This window comes from Anopheles ziemanni, chromosome 2, assembly GCF_943734765.1.
Source record: "Anopheles ziemanni chromosome 2, idAnoZiCoDA_A2_x.2, whole genome shotgun sequence".
NCBI lineage: Eukaryota > Metazoa > Arthropoda > Insecta > Diptera > Culicidae > Anopheles > Anopheles ziemanni.
Genome location: NC_080705.1, coordinates 63,537,031 through 63,551,545, shown reverse-complemented (window position 1 = coordinate 63,551,545; position 14,515 = coordinate 63,537,031). Strand labels below are relative to the sequence as shown.

The window sequence follows — 14,515 nt, the reverse complement described above, 5'->3', positions numbered from 1 at the left end:
ACGGAGTAATTATTTGTTTTAATCGAATGGATATAAAGGATACGGTGTGGTATAGTGTGAAACCGCACAAGATTATCGTGGTCTACAGTGTAATTAAATTTCCATCCCTTGATGTAAATCAACATTCGCTCCAAGCACAACAAAGTATTTCCAAACAAATCGGGAGCGGGAAATTCTAGAATGAAAAAGTGTCCGCAGGCTAAACTGTAACCCACTCTTGAAGGTATACTTTTTCTGAGAAAGAAGTATGCAGAAGATGGAGAAAATTGTCCACAATGTAAGTGTCAAGCACCGGTGCAATTGATGCTAAGTGGCCAATTCGACACGAAAGTTTGGTCATATAGATAAAAACTTTGTCTGGAATGGCTCCGGGCGGCAGCGTCGGGTGCGCTGCCCGTCGTAAGGTGAGAAGTTGTGAAATATTCCAATCAAGAAGTTATTCTGCTGGTTCCTGCTCCCCTACCAGGACGACGACGGAGCGGAATGCTTCATCTATTTAAGGATAGTGTGACACGTTGATAGGTGGAAGAGTGCGTCGGACAATTGAAAGTTTTTCCACCGTGTGTGAAAAATGTTTTTAATCGAAAAAGAACGTTTTCCGCAAGCGTCAAAGACCATAAAGATTCTTTGTTTGATGTTTCTATACTTAATTTCGTCAAGTTTCATAGTGGATCAATGAACATAATAATAGTCAACAAATATACACATTTCAAGCTGAAACTGTTGCAACTTCAATTAAATTTAAATCCAAGAGAGTTCGCAACAAATTTCTTTAATTATTGTTCATATTGAAATTCATACGTCCACAGCTCCTTTTCACTGTTGAAAATTGCAATTCTGTTGCTGACGCTAATAATATTCTATTTTTTTTCTCTTATACCAGCGCTTCTCGTTGTCGGTCTAAAAAAAAAAAGAGCTTCCGGAGGCATTTTTTGTAGGCAAATATTTATTTATATTTTCACCCGCTGTGGTCTGTCTTCCATGTGCCTGCAGCGTGAAACCTTTGCCAAGAGAAAGAGATCACATTTGTTTTTGTGTCATCCTAGTGTTTCTGCATTGCTCCAATGGTTTATTTGCTGACTGTTGTGTTCCCTTTGTTTCGTAGTGATCGAAACATAAACGATATTTTGTTCTTAAAACATCTCTTATTTTCAGTATAAATTTTGTATACAGTTCATGTACAGTTTGTAACTATAACTTCTGGATAGAAAGAGTACACGAATGAATAAAATTATGAAACAATTCGCCGTCAGTTTAATGTTTTAAAAAGTTGCTTTCTTTCCATTTTTAATCATGGGTTTACTTTGAAAGTTCCAATCGATCTTACTTGTCGATGTGAGATACATTTTACCGCAACAACTCGAAACCGTAATGTGATGAAATTGTTTTGCAATAACCTCCAATTTAAATTCCATTTCATTAGCAGAGCGACCGGTGGAGATAAATGTTCCAATCGTAGCAATCCGGAGCTCAACCGTTGACAGCGCGTCTCCCGTCGACGAGTCCAATGGATGGATACGTGTCCCCGATGGCCACCCCAGTGTCGAAGATCCGTATCCGTCCGTCGCGGTACGAACGAAGCGACCGAACGGACAGGAAGGAAACGTGCAAAATGGTGGACGATTTCGAGCGAAACTTCATCACCCTGCTGAAGCGAAACCCAATCGACCGAAGAATGGACCGAAGTTTGTCCCGCCGGTTGACCGAGCGAACGAACCGGTGCATCGAGGCGGTAAGGAGGAAGGACTTTTCATCACCACCCTTCGGCTGGCACCGGGAGAATGCAAAAGGCGGCCACGAAGCACAGGACATGGTTTCCCAACCGGACCGTGCCGCCGTGCAGATGCAGGTGACAATCGAGCCAAAGAGCAAACCGCGTCCCTTGCCACCGCGGGTGGAAGATTGGATGGGCAACTTTCTCCGGAAGCCGACTCGGAAGCGCATCCTGTGGCGTTCGAAGCGGTACGAAACCGAACCGTGCAACCAGGAAGCATCGGAACGGGTGGATCAACAGATGGACGCGGGTGTGGATGATTTCGTCCGCTGGATGAACGGACTCGGTGCGGAACGGTCCACCTTGACGAAGGACATCGTGAAGCAGCTGTTCTCCAGCGGGTCGACCGATGAAACGTCGCGTGCACTGAACATTGCGCCGAAGGAGATTCGAGCCGTGGCGGAGTCGGTCGCTGCCGAGTGGAATCTGCCACAGATGGCCCTGGATTATCGGATCGCCGAAGTTCGCGCCCGTAACCGGAAGTGGTCGGCAAGCGGAACCGGACCGAGAATTGCCTTCGGCCGTGCGCTGCCATGGGAACTTCGACCGGTCGGAGAAGCGCACGAAGGCGGTGAAGATGTGGAACAGCCAGACGTACCGGAGCATCTGATGAGTTTGGAGCGACTGTTTCGAGACATCTGCCACCTGCGATCGGTGAAGTATCTCGTGGACTACCTGAACGAACGACCTGCCCTGCCAAAGCCACGGTTTCTGGAAGAGAAGGGCCTGTTCCATCGCACTGATGTGGTCCAGCCGGTTCCGTTCTATACAAAAATATTATCACAAAAATCGATAGCTGAGAGCATAAGAAACTGATCGGGATGGAATAATGTTGAAAGGGAACTCTTCTAAACATTGGCTTTCAAATTGAAATGTAAGTAAATTATTTTGCTATGTTTGATTATGAAATTCCTACTTTCACCAACCACTACATGAAGATGTTCAATAGCAAAAAGTCTTAGCTCTTGCATCGTCACTAGTAATTCTGGTATTAGATGTACTATTGTGTTTCGTACATCACAAATTTATCATAATCGATCGATTTCCTCCTACCAGTCTCACTTTTCGTACATCTTCATCTAAAAGTCTCGCTTGTTTTAAATAACATCCCATGTCCTAGTGCTCCGACGACCCAAGAACTACACTATCCCTTTGCAAGATACGCTTATCGTGATAATTGGTTTTGAGCATTCACTTTCGATTCGAGAAACGGTCTTGCCCAACACTTTGCCTCGAATGGGAAAGACTGTGCTTCCACAAGCCGTGTATTGTCTTATGGAAATTAAGCCGCCTTGATGCAAAATATTCTACGTTCTTTCGGTCTTTCGGGAAGCAGATCTTCTAAGATCTTTCGGAAAGCAGTCTTCTTATAACATGTCGTTCTATTAACATTCCGGTGTTGTGTGCCCCCGTGTCTATGTTCTTCACTTGCGACGCTTTTGTTTTGTCAGCTGTTTAATTTCTCTTGAGACTATCGACAACGTATTCTGATCGCAATGGTTGAAGTATTGGAAGAATATATTCATGTGAATATCTACGTTTGTTCGAGTATAGTTGAAGTCTGTCTTATTTTTCTTATAGTCTTGCGGATGTTGCACTTTACAGAAAATTACAATCTTCAATATCGGTCTACATAGAATTTTAATTTGATTTAAAGTATGAACTAAATTGAACCAAGGAAAGCGCGCTACTGTAGCGCCTCTAGCGGCGTCAGCCAGAAACTAATATTTTTAGTAGTATTAGTAAACAATAACAATGAAGTTGTGAAAGTTTCAGACCTGTACTATTTTATTTCGCGAAATGTCGAATAATGGAAATTGATCGACCGAAAATAGCTCCGCACAAATCACTGGAGCGCCGGTGGACAGATTGACAAGGCCTGGAATCCATAATAAAAGCAAAGAAAAATTAAAAGTATTTTTCTTTTGCACAGTTATACATAAGGTTAGTTTTAAAAATAGGTTTTTACTATTTACATGTTCCCTGTTCCTATAAATTCACATGAAGTATTTTGCTGATTTTTCGACCTGCCATTATTCCAAGGTGGTCTTGGAGTGGTACTGGACCAATAAGATCCACTTGGTACCAAAACCAAATTTCCCAGAGTTTCACCCCATCGAAAAACTCTGGGCAATCACAAAACTTCATTTTAGACGAACTGTTGGAACAGTTAGAGATGTTCTTGGCAAGAAGAAGTGAACGGACGTTGCGAAAACGGTGTCCCTTTCCACGATACGAGCGCAGGAACCAAAACACAAAATACGTGAATTTATAAGGACAGTGAACACTAGAATACTAAACACCTATTTTTATAACAATCGTTATGCATAATTGTACAAAAGAAAAATACTTGTCATTTTTATTGTTTTTTTTTATGGGTTCCCGGCTTATTCAATTTGCTCAATTGCCTTGGTTTTCCAGTTATTTGTGCGGAGCTATTTTTGGTCGATCAATTTCCATTATACGGCATTTAGCGAAAAAAAATAGTACAGGTCTGAAACTTTCACAACTTCATTGTTATTGTTTACTAATACTACTAAAAATATTAGTTTCCGGCTGACGCCACTAGAGGCGCCACAGTAGCGCGCTTTCTTTGGTTCAATTTAGTTATGGTCATACTTTAATTGAATTTTCGATAAAAGTTTTAAAAGAACAATTTTTATTTTGTCTGAAACCTATCAATTTCTCGATGACCTGCAACGTTGCGGCACGATAGTATTTGTCTTTATTCAAAGTTTAATTTTTCAGCTTTTTCTAGCCACGTAAGTTTGATCGTTCTGCTCTCTTTATTAAATTAATAATCTATAGGAATGTTTAAGTGTCTAGTTTATGTAAACTTTAATTTATGTCTCTTATTTTTTCATGAATTTCTGTGACTGTAACGGAATCAACCTACCAACAGTACTTATCTAGTACGCCCAACAAATATAAGGAACTATACAAACAGTGTGCTGTCTCGCCCTCGTTGAGTTTCGTATCAGCATCCATCGGACGCTTTCCATCCAGTTTTGCAACAATTTGCGACCCGAACCGTAAATTCGAATGGGAAAAGGGAGCAATCGAATGGTTCAGCTGTTGGCGTTTGCCAAACAAATACCGGGATGCTTCCATACATCATCAGGTGGGCATCGACCGGGTTTGTGTCACCGTGCCATAATCGGCTGCTGTTGCTGTTGAACCATGCCACGCATTTTCCTAGGCTTGGCTTGGCTTTTGCACCCGTCTACCGCCTAGTAGTGTGTATGTGTGTGTATGTGCGTCTAGAATTCGGTGCCTTTTAACCACATGCGGCATTTTAGATCAAACAAGTCCTTCCGGCACTATCTAACGCCATTCCGGTTTGCTGGCGAGTGTTGGCCTGCGTTTGGAGCAAAACCGATTTGCATAATTTCCATCTGCCTAGAAGTGCACAATTTGTGAGGTATTGTTTGCGTCATTAATTTCCACTGCAGAGCAGAGCGCAACACGCATCATTCGAGCTATAATTCAACAAATTTGAACCGGGATGCAGCAATGTTTTTGTTAGTGTTTTTGATTTCCCGTGTTTCACCTGATGTAAGGGGAAAAACCGGAGCCTACATGGAGTTGACATTTGAGGGTGGTACATGAATGTTCACTTGGCTCAAAACAACCTCGAAGGTAAACTATTTCTTAATCCAACTTAATGTTTTCTGTCAATACTGGATCACATTTTAACCTATTTAGTTGTTTGCTCACGGCAACAATTTCTCAACCTACAAATAATTCCGTACATGGCCAACACCAGCCATTTGGCAGCAAGATGTCAAGAATAAAGGTTGCTTTATTTTTATTGTCACTACGGTGTTTCCACCCGACTTCATCACAGTCAGCTTTAAAAGTGCTGGAACATATCGCCGAACAAGGTTTTGGCAAAGGTTTCGGCGAAGCCACGCAGGAAAGGATGGACACCCTGATCCTGTGGGGAATTGACAATACGGCGCTGGTAGCTCTCCACCGGCTTCCCTACCCGAAACTCGTATTCAGCAGTGCGAGTGGAATGAATACATCCGTTCGAGAGCGTTGCCTCGTGTTCCTAGAGTTGAAAGTAGGCCCAAAGGTATGCAAATGGAAGTGGAAATGAGTTTGAACACAGGCATTAGAAGGTATATTTAATAATTTGGTCTTACTTAGTTTAATCTCGTCCAACAGCTCAACGATGCGTTTGTTGGTTTGTCAAAACACTACAAAGCCAAATTCGTTATTCTGCTCGAGTACAATGTGAGACTAAAGACAGATTTCAAAGAAATTGAATACTTCTTCAACGTCGTGAGTGTGGTAGAATACGTAATTATACTACACGCATCGGCTGCAGAGATTGATGGATCGATTGGGTACATGAAAGATTCTCAGTACATTCCCATTTCATCAGTTATTAAATTTAGCTCGCTCTTCGCTGGACGATTGAAGGGCCTCAGATTCCGAACACAGCTCATGAGTAGCATGCCGTATACGATTGTGACAAAAAATCGAACCGTTATGGGTGTTGATGTGGAAATTGCAGACATTATTGCCCGTAAGATGGGTGTCCAGATTTCTTATTCCTCCCTCAACCCATTAGACCTGCGCAATATTTATAGAATGCTTCATAATGGAACTATGGATATGTACCTGACGCGACGTGCATGCAACGAGGCGGTGAAAATACCCCAGGTCCCACTACAGCAGGGGTCGGCAAAGTGCGGCCCGCGGGCCAAATCCGGCCCGCCAAATGGTTTTATCCGGCCCGTAAGAATATTTTAGTGCTTCATACAAAAAATCCATCGCAATTGTTATCGGATTTGCCAGGTTTGTTTTTTCCCCAAAAATGAAGTTGAAAATTGTTCAACGAGGTGTTCCTGTTATATGTTTATTGATAACATTTTAAATACTTTATCTTTTCCCACTTTTAATGTAACTTTGCTATTTAGAAAGTTCCTCTCTCCATTAAAAAGGGTTTGAAAACATGAAAGCATCGTTTAAAGTATCCGGCCCGCGCCTTCGGTTTTTCTTAAATCATCTGGCCCTTTTTGGAAAACGTGTGCCGATCCCTGCACTACAGCATCGCTCTAAGTTTCAACTGTTGATGCCCAGAGTGCAGCGGATCAATTATAACTTACAATTCCTTAAGCCCTACCAACCGGCGGTCTGGTATATGTTTTTGTTAATTCTTGGAATTGCCGCCGTACTCAATTGGATATTCTGGAAACAGCTGGAGCTGAATATAATAATGGTTATTATATTTGGCGATGGGCAGCAATCACGTCGTTTTCAGGCCGTGCTCGTCGTTGCGGTTCAAATCTTCAAGTTTATCCTGTTGGAAGCATACCTGGGACAGGTGACATCGTTTATGGTTCTGCTGAGATACCAAGAGGATCCGAAAACACTGGAACAGTTTTTCAAATCGGAAACACTACTGAACGAGCCATCCATGATCGATAACTTCATAAGTACACTTCCTGGAGACTTCCCAGAGCGTATGCGCAAAAAGATAACTGGTACACGTATCAGTAACTACACGTTCTCATATGAGCCTGGATACGCCTACATCGTCACGGAGTATGCCGCGGATATGGTCCGCAACCACCGTTCGTTTGAATCGCTCATTAATTCGTCCCACTTCTATATTTTAAATGAACCTCTAATGGAGATTCAAATGTGCTACTACTTTAGCGTATGGTCCAGGTTTGAGGCCAAGTTTGCAGAGTACCTGGGTCAGCTATACGCCAATGGAGTTATTCTTAAAATTATGCGTGAAGCGTGGAGACTTGCTCGAACGCCTACAGAACTGAACGTTTCGTCTGTGCTGCTCTTTAGCGATCTTGTGCCAGTATTTTATTTCTTGTGCTACGGATGGATATTGGGTATTATTTCCCTGATTGTCGAGCTTACATTTGTCAAAGTCACAAAGAAAGTAAAATCGTTGAAGCGGTCTTAAAATTCGGTACTCCCGCATATTATAAAATGAATGCATTTTGTTTGTCGAAAATATGATTGGTTCGGTTGATTTACATGCACCTTGGATGTAGCTGAATAGTTTAGCGAGTCAGTTTTGGTGAGATTCATTCATATGAATCTTTCACCTAAGATTCATTCAGATGGATTCTTAATGATTCTTTCGAAACCTTAATGAATCTTTCATGGATCTATCACGATTCTCCCCGATTCTAGGCGTGGACAATGCGACCAAAAAAAAAAAGGGGGTCCCTCAACCCATTTTTGGCTGGTGACTTTTCATCAGTTGGTGTGTCTTTCGGATTCATGAATCTCTCGACGAAAATTCATGAATCCCTTGTAAGGCAGAGATTCATTCAGATTCATGAATATGAATCAGATTTACACAATTCTAGTTTAAATCTTTATAATTGTGGAATTCTGGCCAGAAAGACAAATTGTAAGTCCGTAAACATTTGAAATTGTTATTTGTAGTTTTTAACTATGTGTGTAGATTGAAAAATCTCGATTAGTGAAGTAAAAATAAAAGTATAAAAATAGGTTTGTCAATTTCGATTTGAAAAATTGTTTCTGAATGTTTTCTGTTAAACTAATTCATATGAAACACACTTCGTCAACCCATAATCACCCATAAGCTTCCTGAATGGAGTTGCGTGAGTTGACCAGTTTTTGCCCCGTTTTTCCTGCTTTCCCTTGGTCCAGTTGAAGTGCAGGAAAACCCGGCAAAGGCCACGTCGGCAATAATGCACTCACCCATCGGGATGCGTATCGATCGCTTTCCACCGGCTTATGGCCAGCGCCCGGCGAAGGTGTGACGTTCAAATTTCAATTCCATCAGCACGCCATACAGCTGCATTGAATCGTGCACCCGGGACCCATTCACACCTATGCACATTGCATGGCACGGAAATTCGATAACGCTCGTGAAAAAGGCCATGTCCACGCTTGGGCTTGGGGGAGTGACATGAAAAGATTGTTTTCATCGCGTCAATCATTCCGGCTTTGGCTGATCGGTACGATCAACAAAATATCTACCCAGGTTGCTTTTCCCCTCCCTGCTTGCTTCCATCGGTATGAAATCAATTTGTCGTTGTGGCTACGTCTGTGTGGAGCAGTCCGGAGCTGACAGGCACTTCACTGCAATTTGGTGCCAGATAACGAACCGGAACTGTTTTGGACCTGTTTGTGTTTGCGATCGTATTCATACTCGTTCGTAAATCGCTTCGTTTTATTTATTTGTTCAATACAATTTCTAACTACATATAAAAAGGTTTACGCTTGCTAATACACATCACTTTTGAAAAGGGTTTCAATAAAGTTAAATTATATGAATTTATTACACTTCTAAACAATCTCCCAGGAGTGGTTTACTTGTTGCTCGCTACCAGTCTTTTGAAAAGACAAATTGATGCATTTTTCTTTGCTAAAGCTGATCGACCATTTCCACCAATCCTGTCTCGAATGACTTCCCATTTGTTGCTAAAATCTGAAGCAATCTAATGGAGCTTCTTTCGGGTGAAATATTTCTGCAAACTGACGGCGTCGTCTCCAAGGGGAAGGATCGATTGAAAAAGATTTCTAATTCTATTGCCTTTCCTCAGCAAAAACATACAAGACATAAAATGTGTAAATATATTACGTAGCTATTTTTTTAAACTTTAATAAACTTGTTATGTCAATAATTTTTTTTTTTTCAAAATAATATACTAATTTGAGCGCAACATGCAATGCCTTAACGAAATAATTTAGACAATTAAGGCAAAATTATTTATTGATATTTAAATTGGTTTGGAATTGGTTTGAATTTAAATTAGTTTTTGTGGTTACATTATTTGTCCTGAGTTGGCATTGTTTATATACTTTCAAACATATAGTTTATGAAATTTCTTTCCGACCATATCCACCTCATTCGTGGGGGTAAAAACCACGTATCGATAGCTTCGCGCCGGTTGTCATGACCCGTCCAACAAAACACCGACCGAAGGCAAGGATATATTATAAAAATGTCTGCCATGCTGTCTCAATTGAGGTTGATTTGTTTTCCCACCTTGCTGCCGGCGTACGTTTTCGTTTTCTTCTCGGCCCACCGAGTCCGAGTCCTCGGTGCTTTTGCGTGGTGTTCGGTAGATCGAAATGTTGTTCTGCCGGGGCTTGCGATGCGGCCGGCCGGTCGTAGCGTGTGGTGGAGAAAAAATGGCACTAGATAAGCATATTTTGCATCCTAACGACCGCACGGGCATCCCCGGCCCCGGAATGGGAGCGCTGGGAGTAATGTGCATGGCACAAGATTTATTGAGTTCCACCGTCCACCCACCCATTCCACGCCGTGGTTTATTCGTGGTTTGGCGCGAATGAGACCGAAAGCGAGGGTGAGAAAAACGGCAGTGGAAGAAAAAAATATACCGGATTTAGGTGCTGCTGCTGCACCGCCACGTAAGAGTGCATAAATTCAATTAGGTTATGCTGCAGCAAGTCTTTTGCGCCACGCCGGGTTTGCTCCGGTGTCATCCTTAAACGATAATGTCGGTGCACTTGGCAATCGTTTGCTCTTTTGCTGCGGGGACCAGCGAGAGCGCGGTCGAGTTCGTGTGTCGGCACACATTTCGCACACGTGGGAGCGATGTTTTAAATTTCAATCAACCTGACACACACGCCACACACCGCCACATATGGACAAGCCGATGGTGGCGTTCTTTGATAGCGTGCGGGCTATCAAGGACCGCTAATTCGGGTCAACTAATTTGGCGCTGGTTAAACTTGATAAGCTAGGGTAAGGTACCGAGATCTTCTCTTGAAGAGTTATTGAACACATTATTTGTCGCGGTAATGAGAATGTCGGCATCTTTCGCTTAATGATGTTTTATATAATGTTGAGAATAATGTATTTCTATAATGAAGAGTCGTTGCTCTATGGAATGCAAGGTAATTAGATGCGAGAGGCAAGAGGAAAACATACCTTCAAAATACCTGACCGTAGGCCACATTCATTATAAAGATAGCCGAAAAAGAAACACGGTACTTGATTAAGGTAAAACTGTCGGGAATTTCGAACATAACGTTTTTTTCATGATAATTGGAAAAAATACAACACAATTTGATAAATATTTTTCCATCTAAAAAAAGTCCTTCCGGGCAAACACCAACCGGTTTGGGACGTGATGTTATGCTGTTGTTTGCCTCAAAGACGTGATACTATGCTCGCCACATCGGAGCCTGAAATTTTCTTTGGGCGTTTTCATAAACTAGGACAACTTCCGAGTCGCTCCAGTTCCCTTAAGTCTATATTTTTCGCATGCAAAAGGTGCTCCTGAAAATGATGCTTCCTATCTCTGCTTGAAAAATGAAAAAAAAAAATTAAATTATTCAGCTAATGCAAATCACACAGTAATCAGCTTTCTACAGTACATCGTAGGTTGTTGAATTTTCCGCACGATTTATCACGTCGTGTGTTGATGAATAAAACATGCCCGACCGGCTCCAGGAGCGAAGGGAAAATAAGCGTACAATTGCAAAATGTAAATACACTGCCATCGGTGAAATTAGTTTGTCAATTATTATCGTTTCGATACCCTAACCAACGCTGCAACGCAATGATGGATGATATTTATTCGCCTCGCAGTAGGATTCGATGAATGAATCCATCAAGCAGAGCATAAAATCACTTCGTTAGTCTGCAGCCGAACGGTTATGATAAATAATGCATGAAATTAGCGGACGGCGAATTGTTTGAGTTCGCTTTAACACCCGCACGCGTGTAAAGATAAATAAAGTAATCGACTGATGAGGCAAACTCATTTCCGGATGAATGACCATAGCCGAACCTATTGCTTATCGTCATGAACGAAGGTTAAAAGTGTGAAAAAAAATCGCCAATGTTACGTTAAATTTGAATTCCGTCTCAGCAAAGTCTACAGATGCCAACGTGTCCGTTACGCGCGATCAAAAACAGTTTGAAACTTGGCAAAGTTATTGAAAAATTATTAATAGCGTCCGATGGGTCGCAAATAAGTACCGGTCGTTGGACGGCTTAGCGTTGGACAAATACGTTCCCGCTTGACGTGGGTTTGATGCCGCACACCGCAGAAACCAATAGTCGCCCCGCTCGCCCACGAAAACAACTTCGGTCCAGACGAAACTTACGTCAGTGTCAAACACAAGGTATTTAATTTTACCTGATCCATACGCTCCGTAGGAAAAGTTTTCTTCTGGCCAACGGTCGTTATTATAAGTTTGGCCGGGTTTGTTGGTTGTCGGATAATTTGAAGAGCGTTATTTGGACAGGTAGATTTTGCAAAGTAAAAAATGTTGAAATTTGAACATAACATAACATTCCATGTTAATTTGGATCGAAATACTTTTTGAAAGAGATCTAATTTAATTTACAAATTTTGTTTCCTGATATGTCTTTGTTTAAGGAAAGGTTTATAAGTAACAAAACCGCTTCTAAATTGTAATATAAAATAATTGAAATCTACGAACCCATCAGCAGCATAATTAACTTGGAGATTAAAATGTGATTTTAAAACAGAAAATATTCCTTGTTGAATTAGACATTAATTCCACTGAAATGTCATAAGTGCATGGGAGTCACAAGCTTCCAACAAGTACGAGCCCGTATATCGCGTTGCAGAAGAATCCAGCAGTGAGTTATTATTGATGCTAAACATAAAAATCAATTTCGACAGCACCCACAAAGTGGTACATCAATAATGCACTATGTTTTACGACTCTTACTTTAGTAGTCTTTGCAAAGTTTTCGCGCCATCAACTTCACCCCCAACAAGCATCGTTGTGTTCCGTGGAGCTTTTCCAAGGTTCCAAGGAATACACGAGCCAGTTCGCTCTTTGTCCCTCCCGATGTGGCACGTTACCCATTCGCATCGAGGGCATCCTTGCACCCTCATTAAATTAATGACCCGTTTCATAAAGCTATTTTCGGGGGGACAGTAATAAAATCTTAAGTGCTTCCTGACAGCGAGCGAGTTGGCAAAGCTTGCACTCTTGAAAGAAAACTAATTGATCCGGTTCGGGTTTTATTTTTCATTCCCGTACCCGGAATGCCATTTTCACTCGACTCCGAATTGTCGGTGGATGATGGCGAAAAGTTGGTTTTCCGGGTGGTAATTGCAGTGCTTCGTAAGAGATCATAAATTATGATAGGCTTCATAATAATTGATGAGGAAAGAATATTGGCCGGAAACAACTTTTTAAGATGTCACGCGGTTCGATTGCTTTCAGGTGAAGTAATGTTCGAACTTATTCGGTTCATTTTTTGTGCAAAGAACTGAGCTTTTGTTATGTGTTTTTGAGTTTCGTTTTATAAAATGTGTCCAATATTATTTTAATGCCAACCTCCATCGATCTTCTGCAAAGTCAAACGATTCGTGCAGAAAACCGCTTGTTAAGGAAAAACAACCGTTCCCTTGCATCGGCCCACCGTAGACAGGCCGGAAGTGAGTGCGATAACACAAGAGTAATTTATTTTCCTGTATTGAACCGAGGGTCAGATTGCGGCCGGAAAAACTACGACTCCGCTTCGCACTTTGCGAACTTTGGAATCTTGAAAATCGACCGTTGAAGGTGGCCGGAGATTTGTCTTAAGCCTGAAACCGGAAGTCCGGTACCATGTATGTGACAGAGTGGATATTAAACTCATTCCGTGTACGTGCGTGTTTGTGTGTTTATCCAACCATCTTCCCTTCATGGATGCACTCATGGTGTAGCTTTCCGCTGCGGGGGAAGGGTGCGAGGGCGATACAGGGCCAACAAATACATCCGACCCGGTATGTCCTCGGACCGAAATGGTTTCCTTTTCACCTTTTATTTTAGTATTTCCTTTTTTGTTTTCGCTGTAAGCCAATCTATTGGCCCAAGGTAGGATCAGACGGCGAAGGCAGTCAGCCAGTTTTACTTCGCAAAAACGACCCTTCGTGAACTGGGAAAAGACTGAGCGGATGCAATGAAACTTGAAACGTGTACGACGATGGCAGGACGACTGTTGACGATAAGAAGGAAGGAAGGAAAGAAGGAAGGTAGGAAGAAAAAAAAACAAATAGCAAGTAAAACGTTGCCCTCAAACGAAACCGGAGTCGTGAAGGAAACCAGAGAGCGCCACAGCAATTAATTTCATGGTTCGTGACATTTAAAAGCAAGCAGTTTCAGGATTTATGCTAAATGAAAGGTGAAGGTGCTAACGTACCAAGTGAAAAGCACCCGAAGGAGCAAAGATGTCCTTCCACGAGCCTTTGGAGTTTGCTTTTTTTTTCTTTTGGTGTTCGCTTTGTTGATGTTTAAAATTTACGTTTGATCAATCTTGATGTGGAACATTTTACTGTTTGTAGAAGGAGTTTTACTGTTATTATGAGGAATTATATGAAATTGATTAAACTACAACAATTTGTTTTATCTAGGTTGCTCTAACTGCCTGAGCAATACTGTTTATATGTGAGTTCTATATTTTGGATAGTATGCTTAACCTGACATAAGCAAACTTTGTTATTCAAGAGTTAATGACAAATAAAAATGTAACGTGGTTTTATACACATTTAAGCGTTAATTTATTGAATAACATAGATACGTTTCCACACAATCCATTTCAAAACAAATGCAAAATTTAAAAAATACTTTTTCATTGCAAATTCATTGGATCTTTTGTGAATACAATTTTTAGGATAAGTTTTGTTTCTTCGCAAAATTCCAAACGAAAAATTTCCAAACAAATCACATTATCACCTCCTTGGATCGATGGAGCCCTAAGAAACACTTTCAGCACCAGAAAGAGATTGAAAC

At 41.5% G+C, this 14,515-nt stretch overlaps 1 protein-coding gene across 1 annotated transcript; it reads left to right on the top strand.

Annotated features, from left to right (window-relative positions):
- Nucleotides 1-1,528: 1,528 nt before the first annotated feature.
- On the top strand, nucleotides 1,529-2,590 carry LOC131294063 (uncharacterized). Its single transcript, XM_058322108.1, has one exon. It carries the CDS (start codon nucleotides 1,529-1,531, stop codon nucleotides 2,588-2,590), a length of 1,062 nt encoding a protein of 353 aa, XP_058178091.1.
- The last annotated feature ends 11,925 nt before the right edge of the window (nucleotides 2,591-14,515 follow it).

Excerpts from the sequence above, each read along its gene's own strand:
- LOC131294063 (XM_058322108.1), top strand. The coding sequence starts at position 1,529 with ATGGCCACCCCAGTGTCGAAGATCCGTATCCGTCCGTCGCGGTACGAA.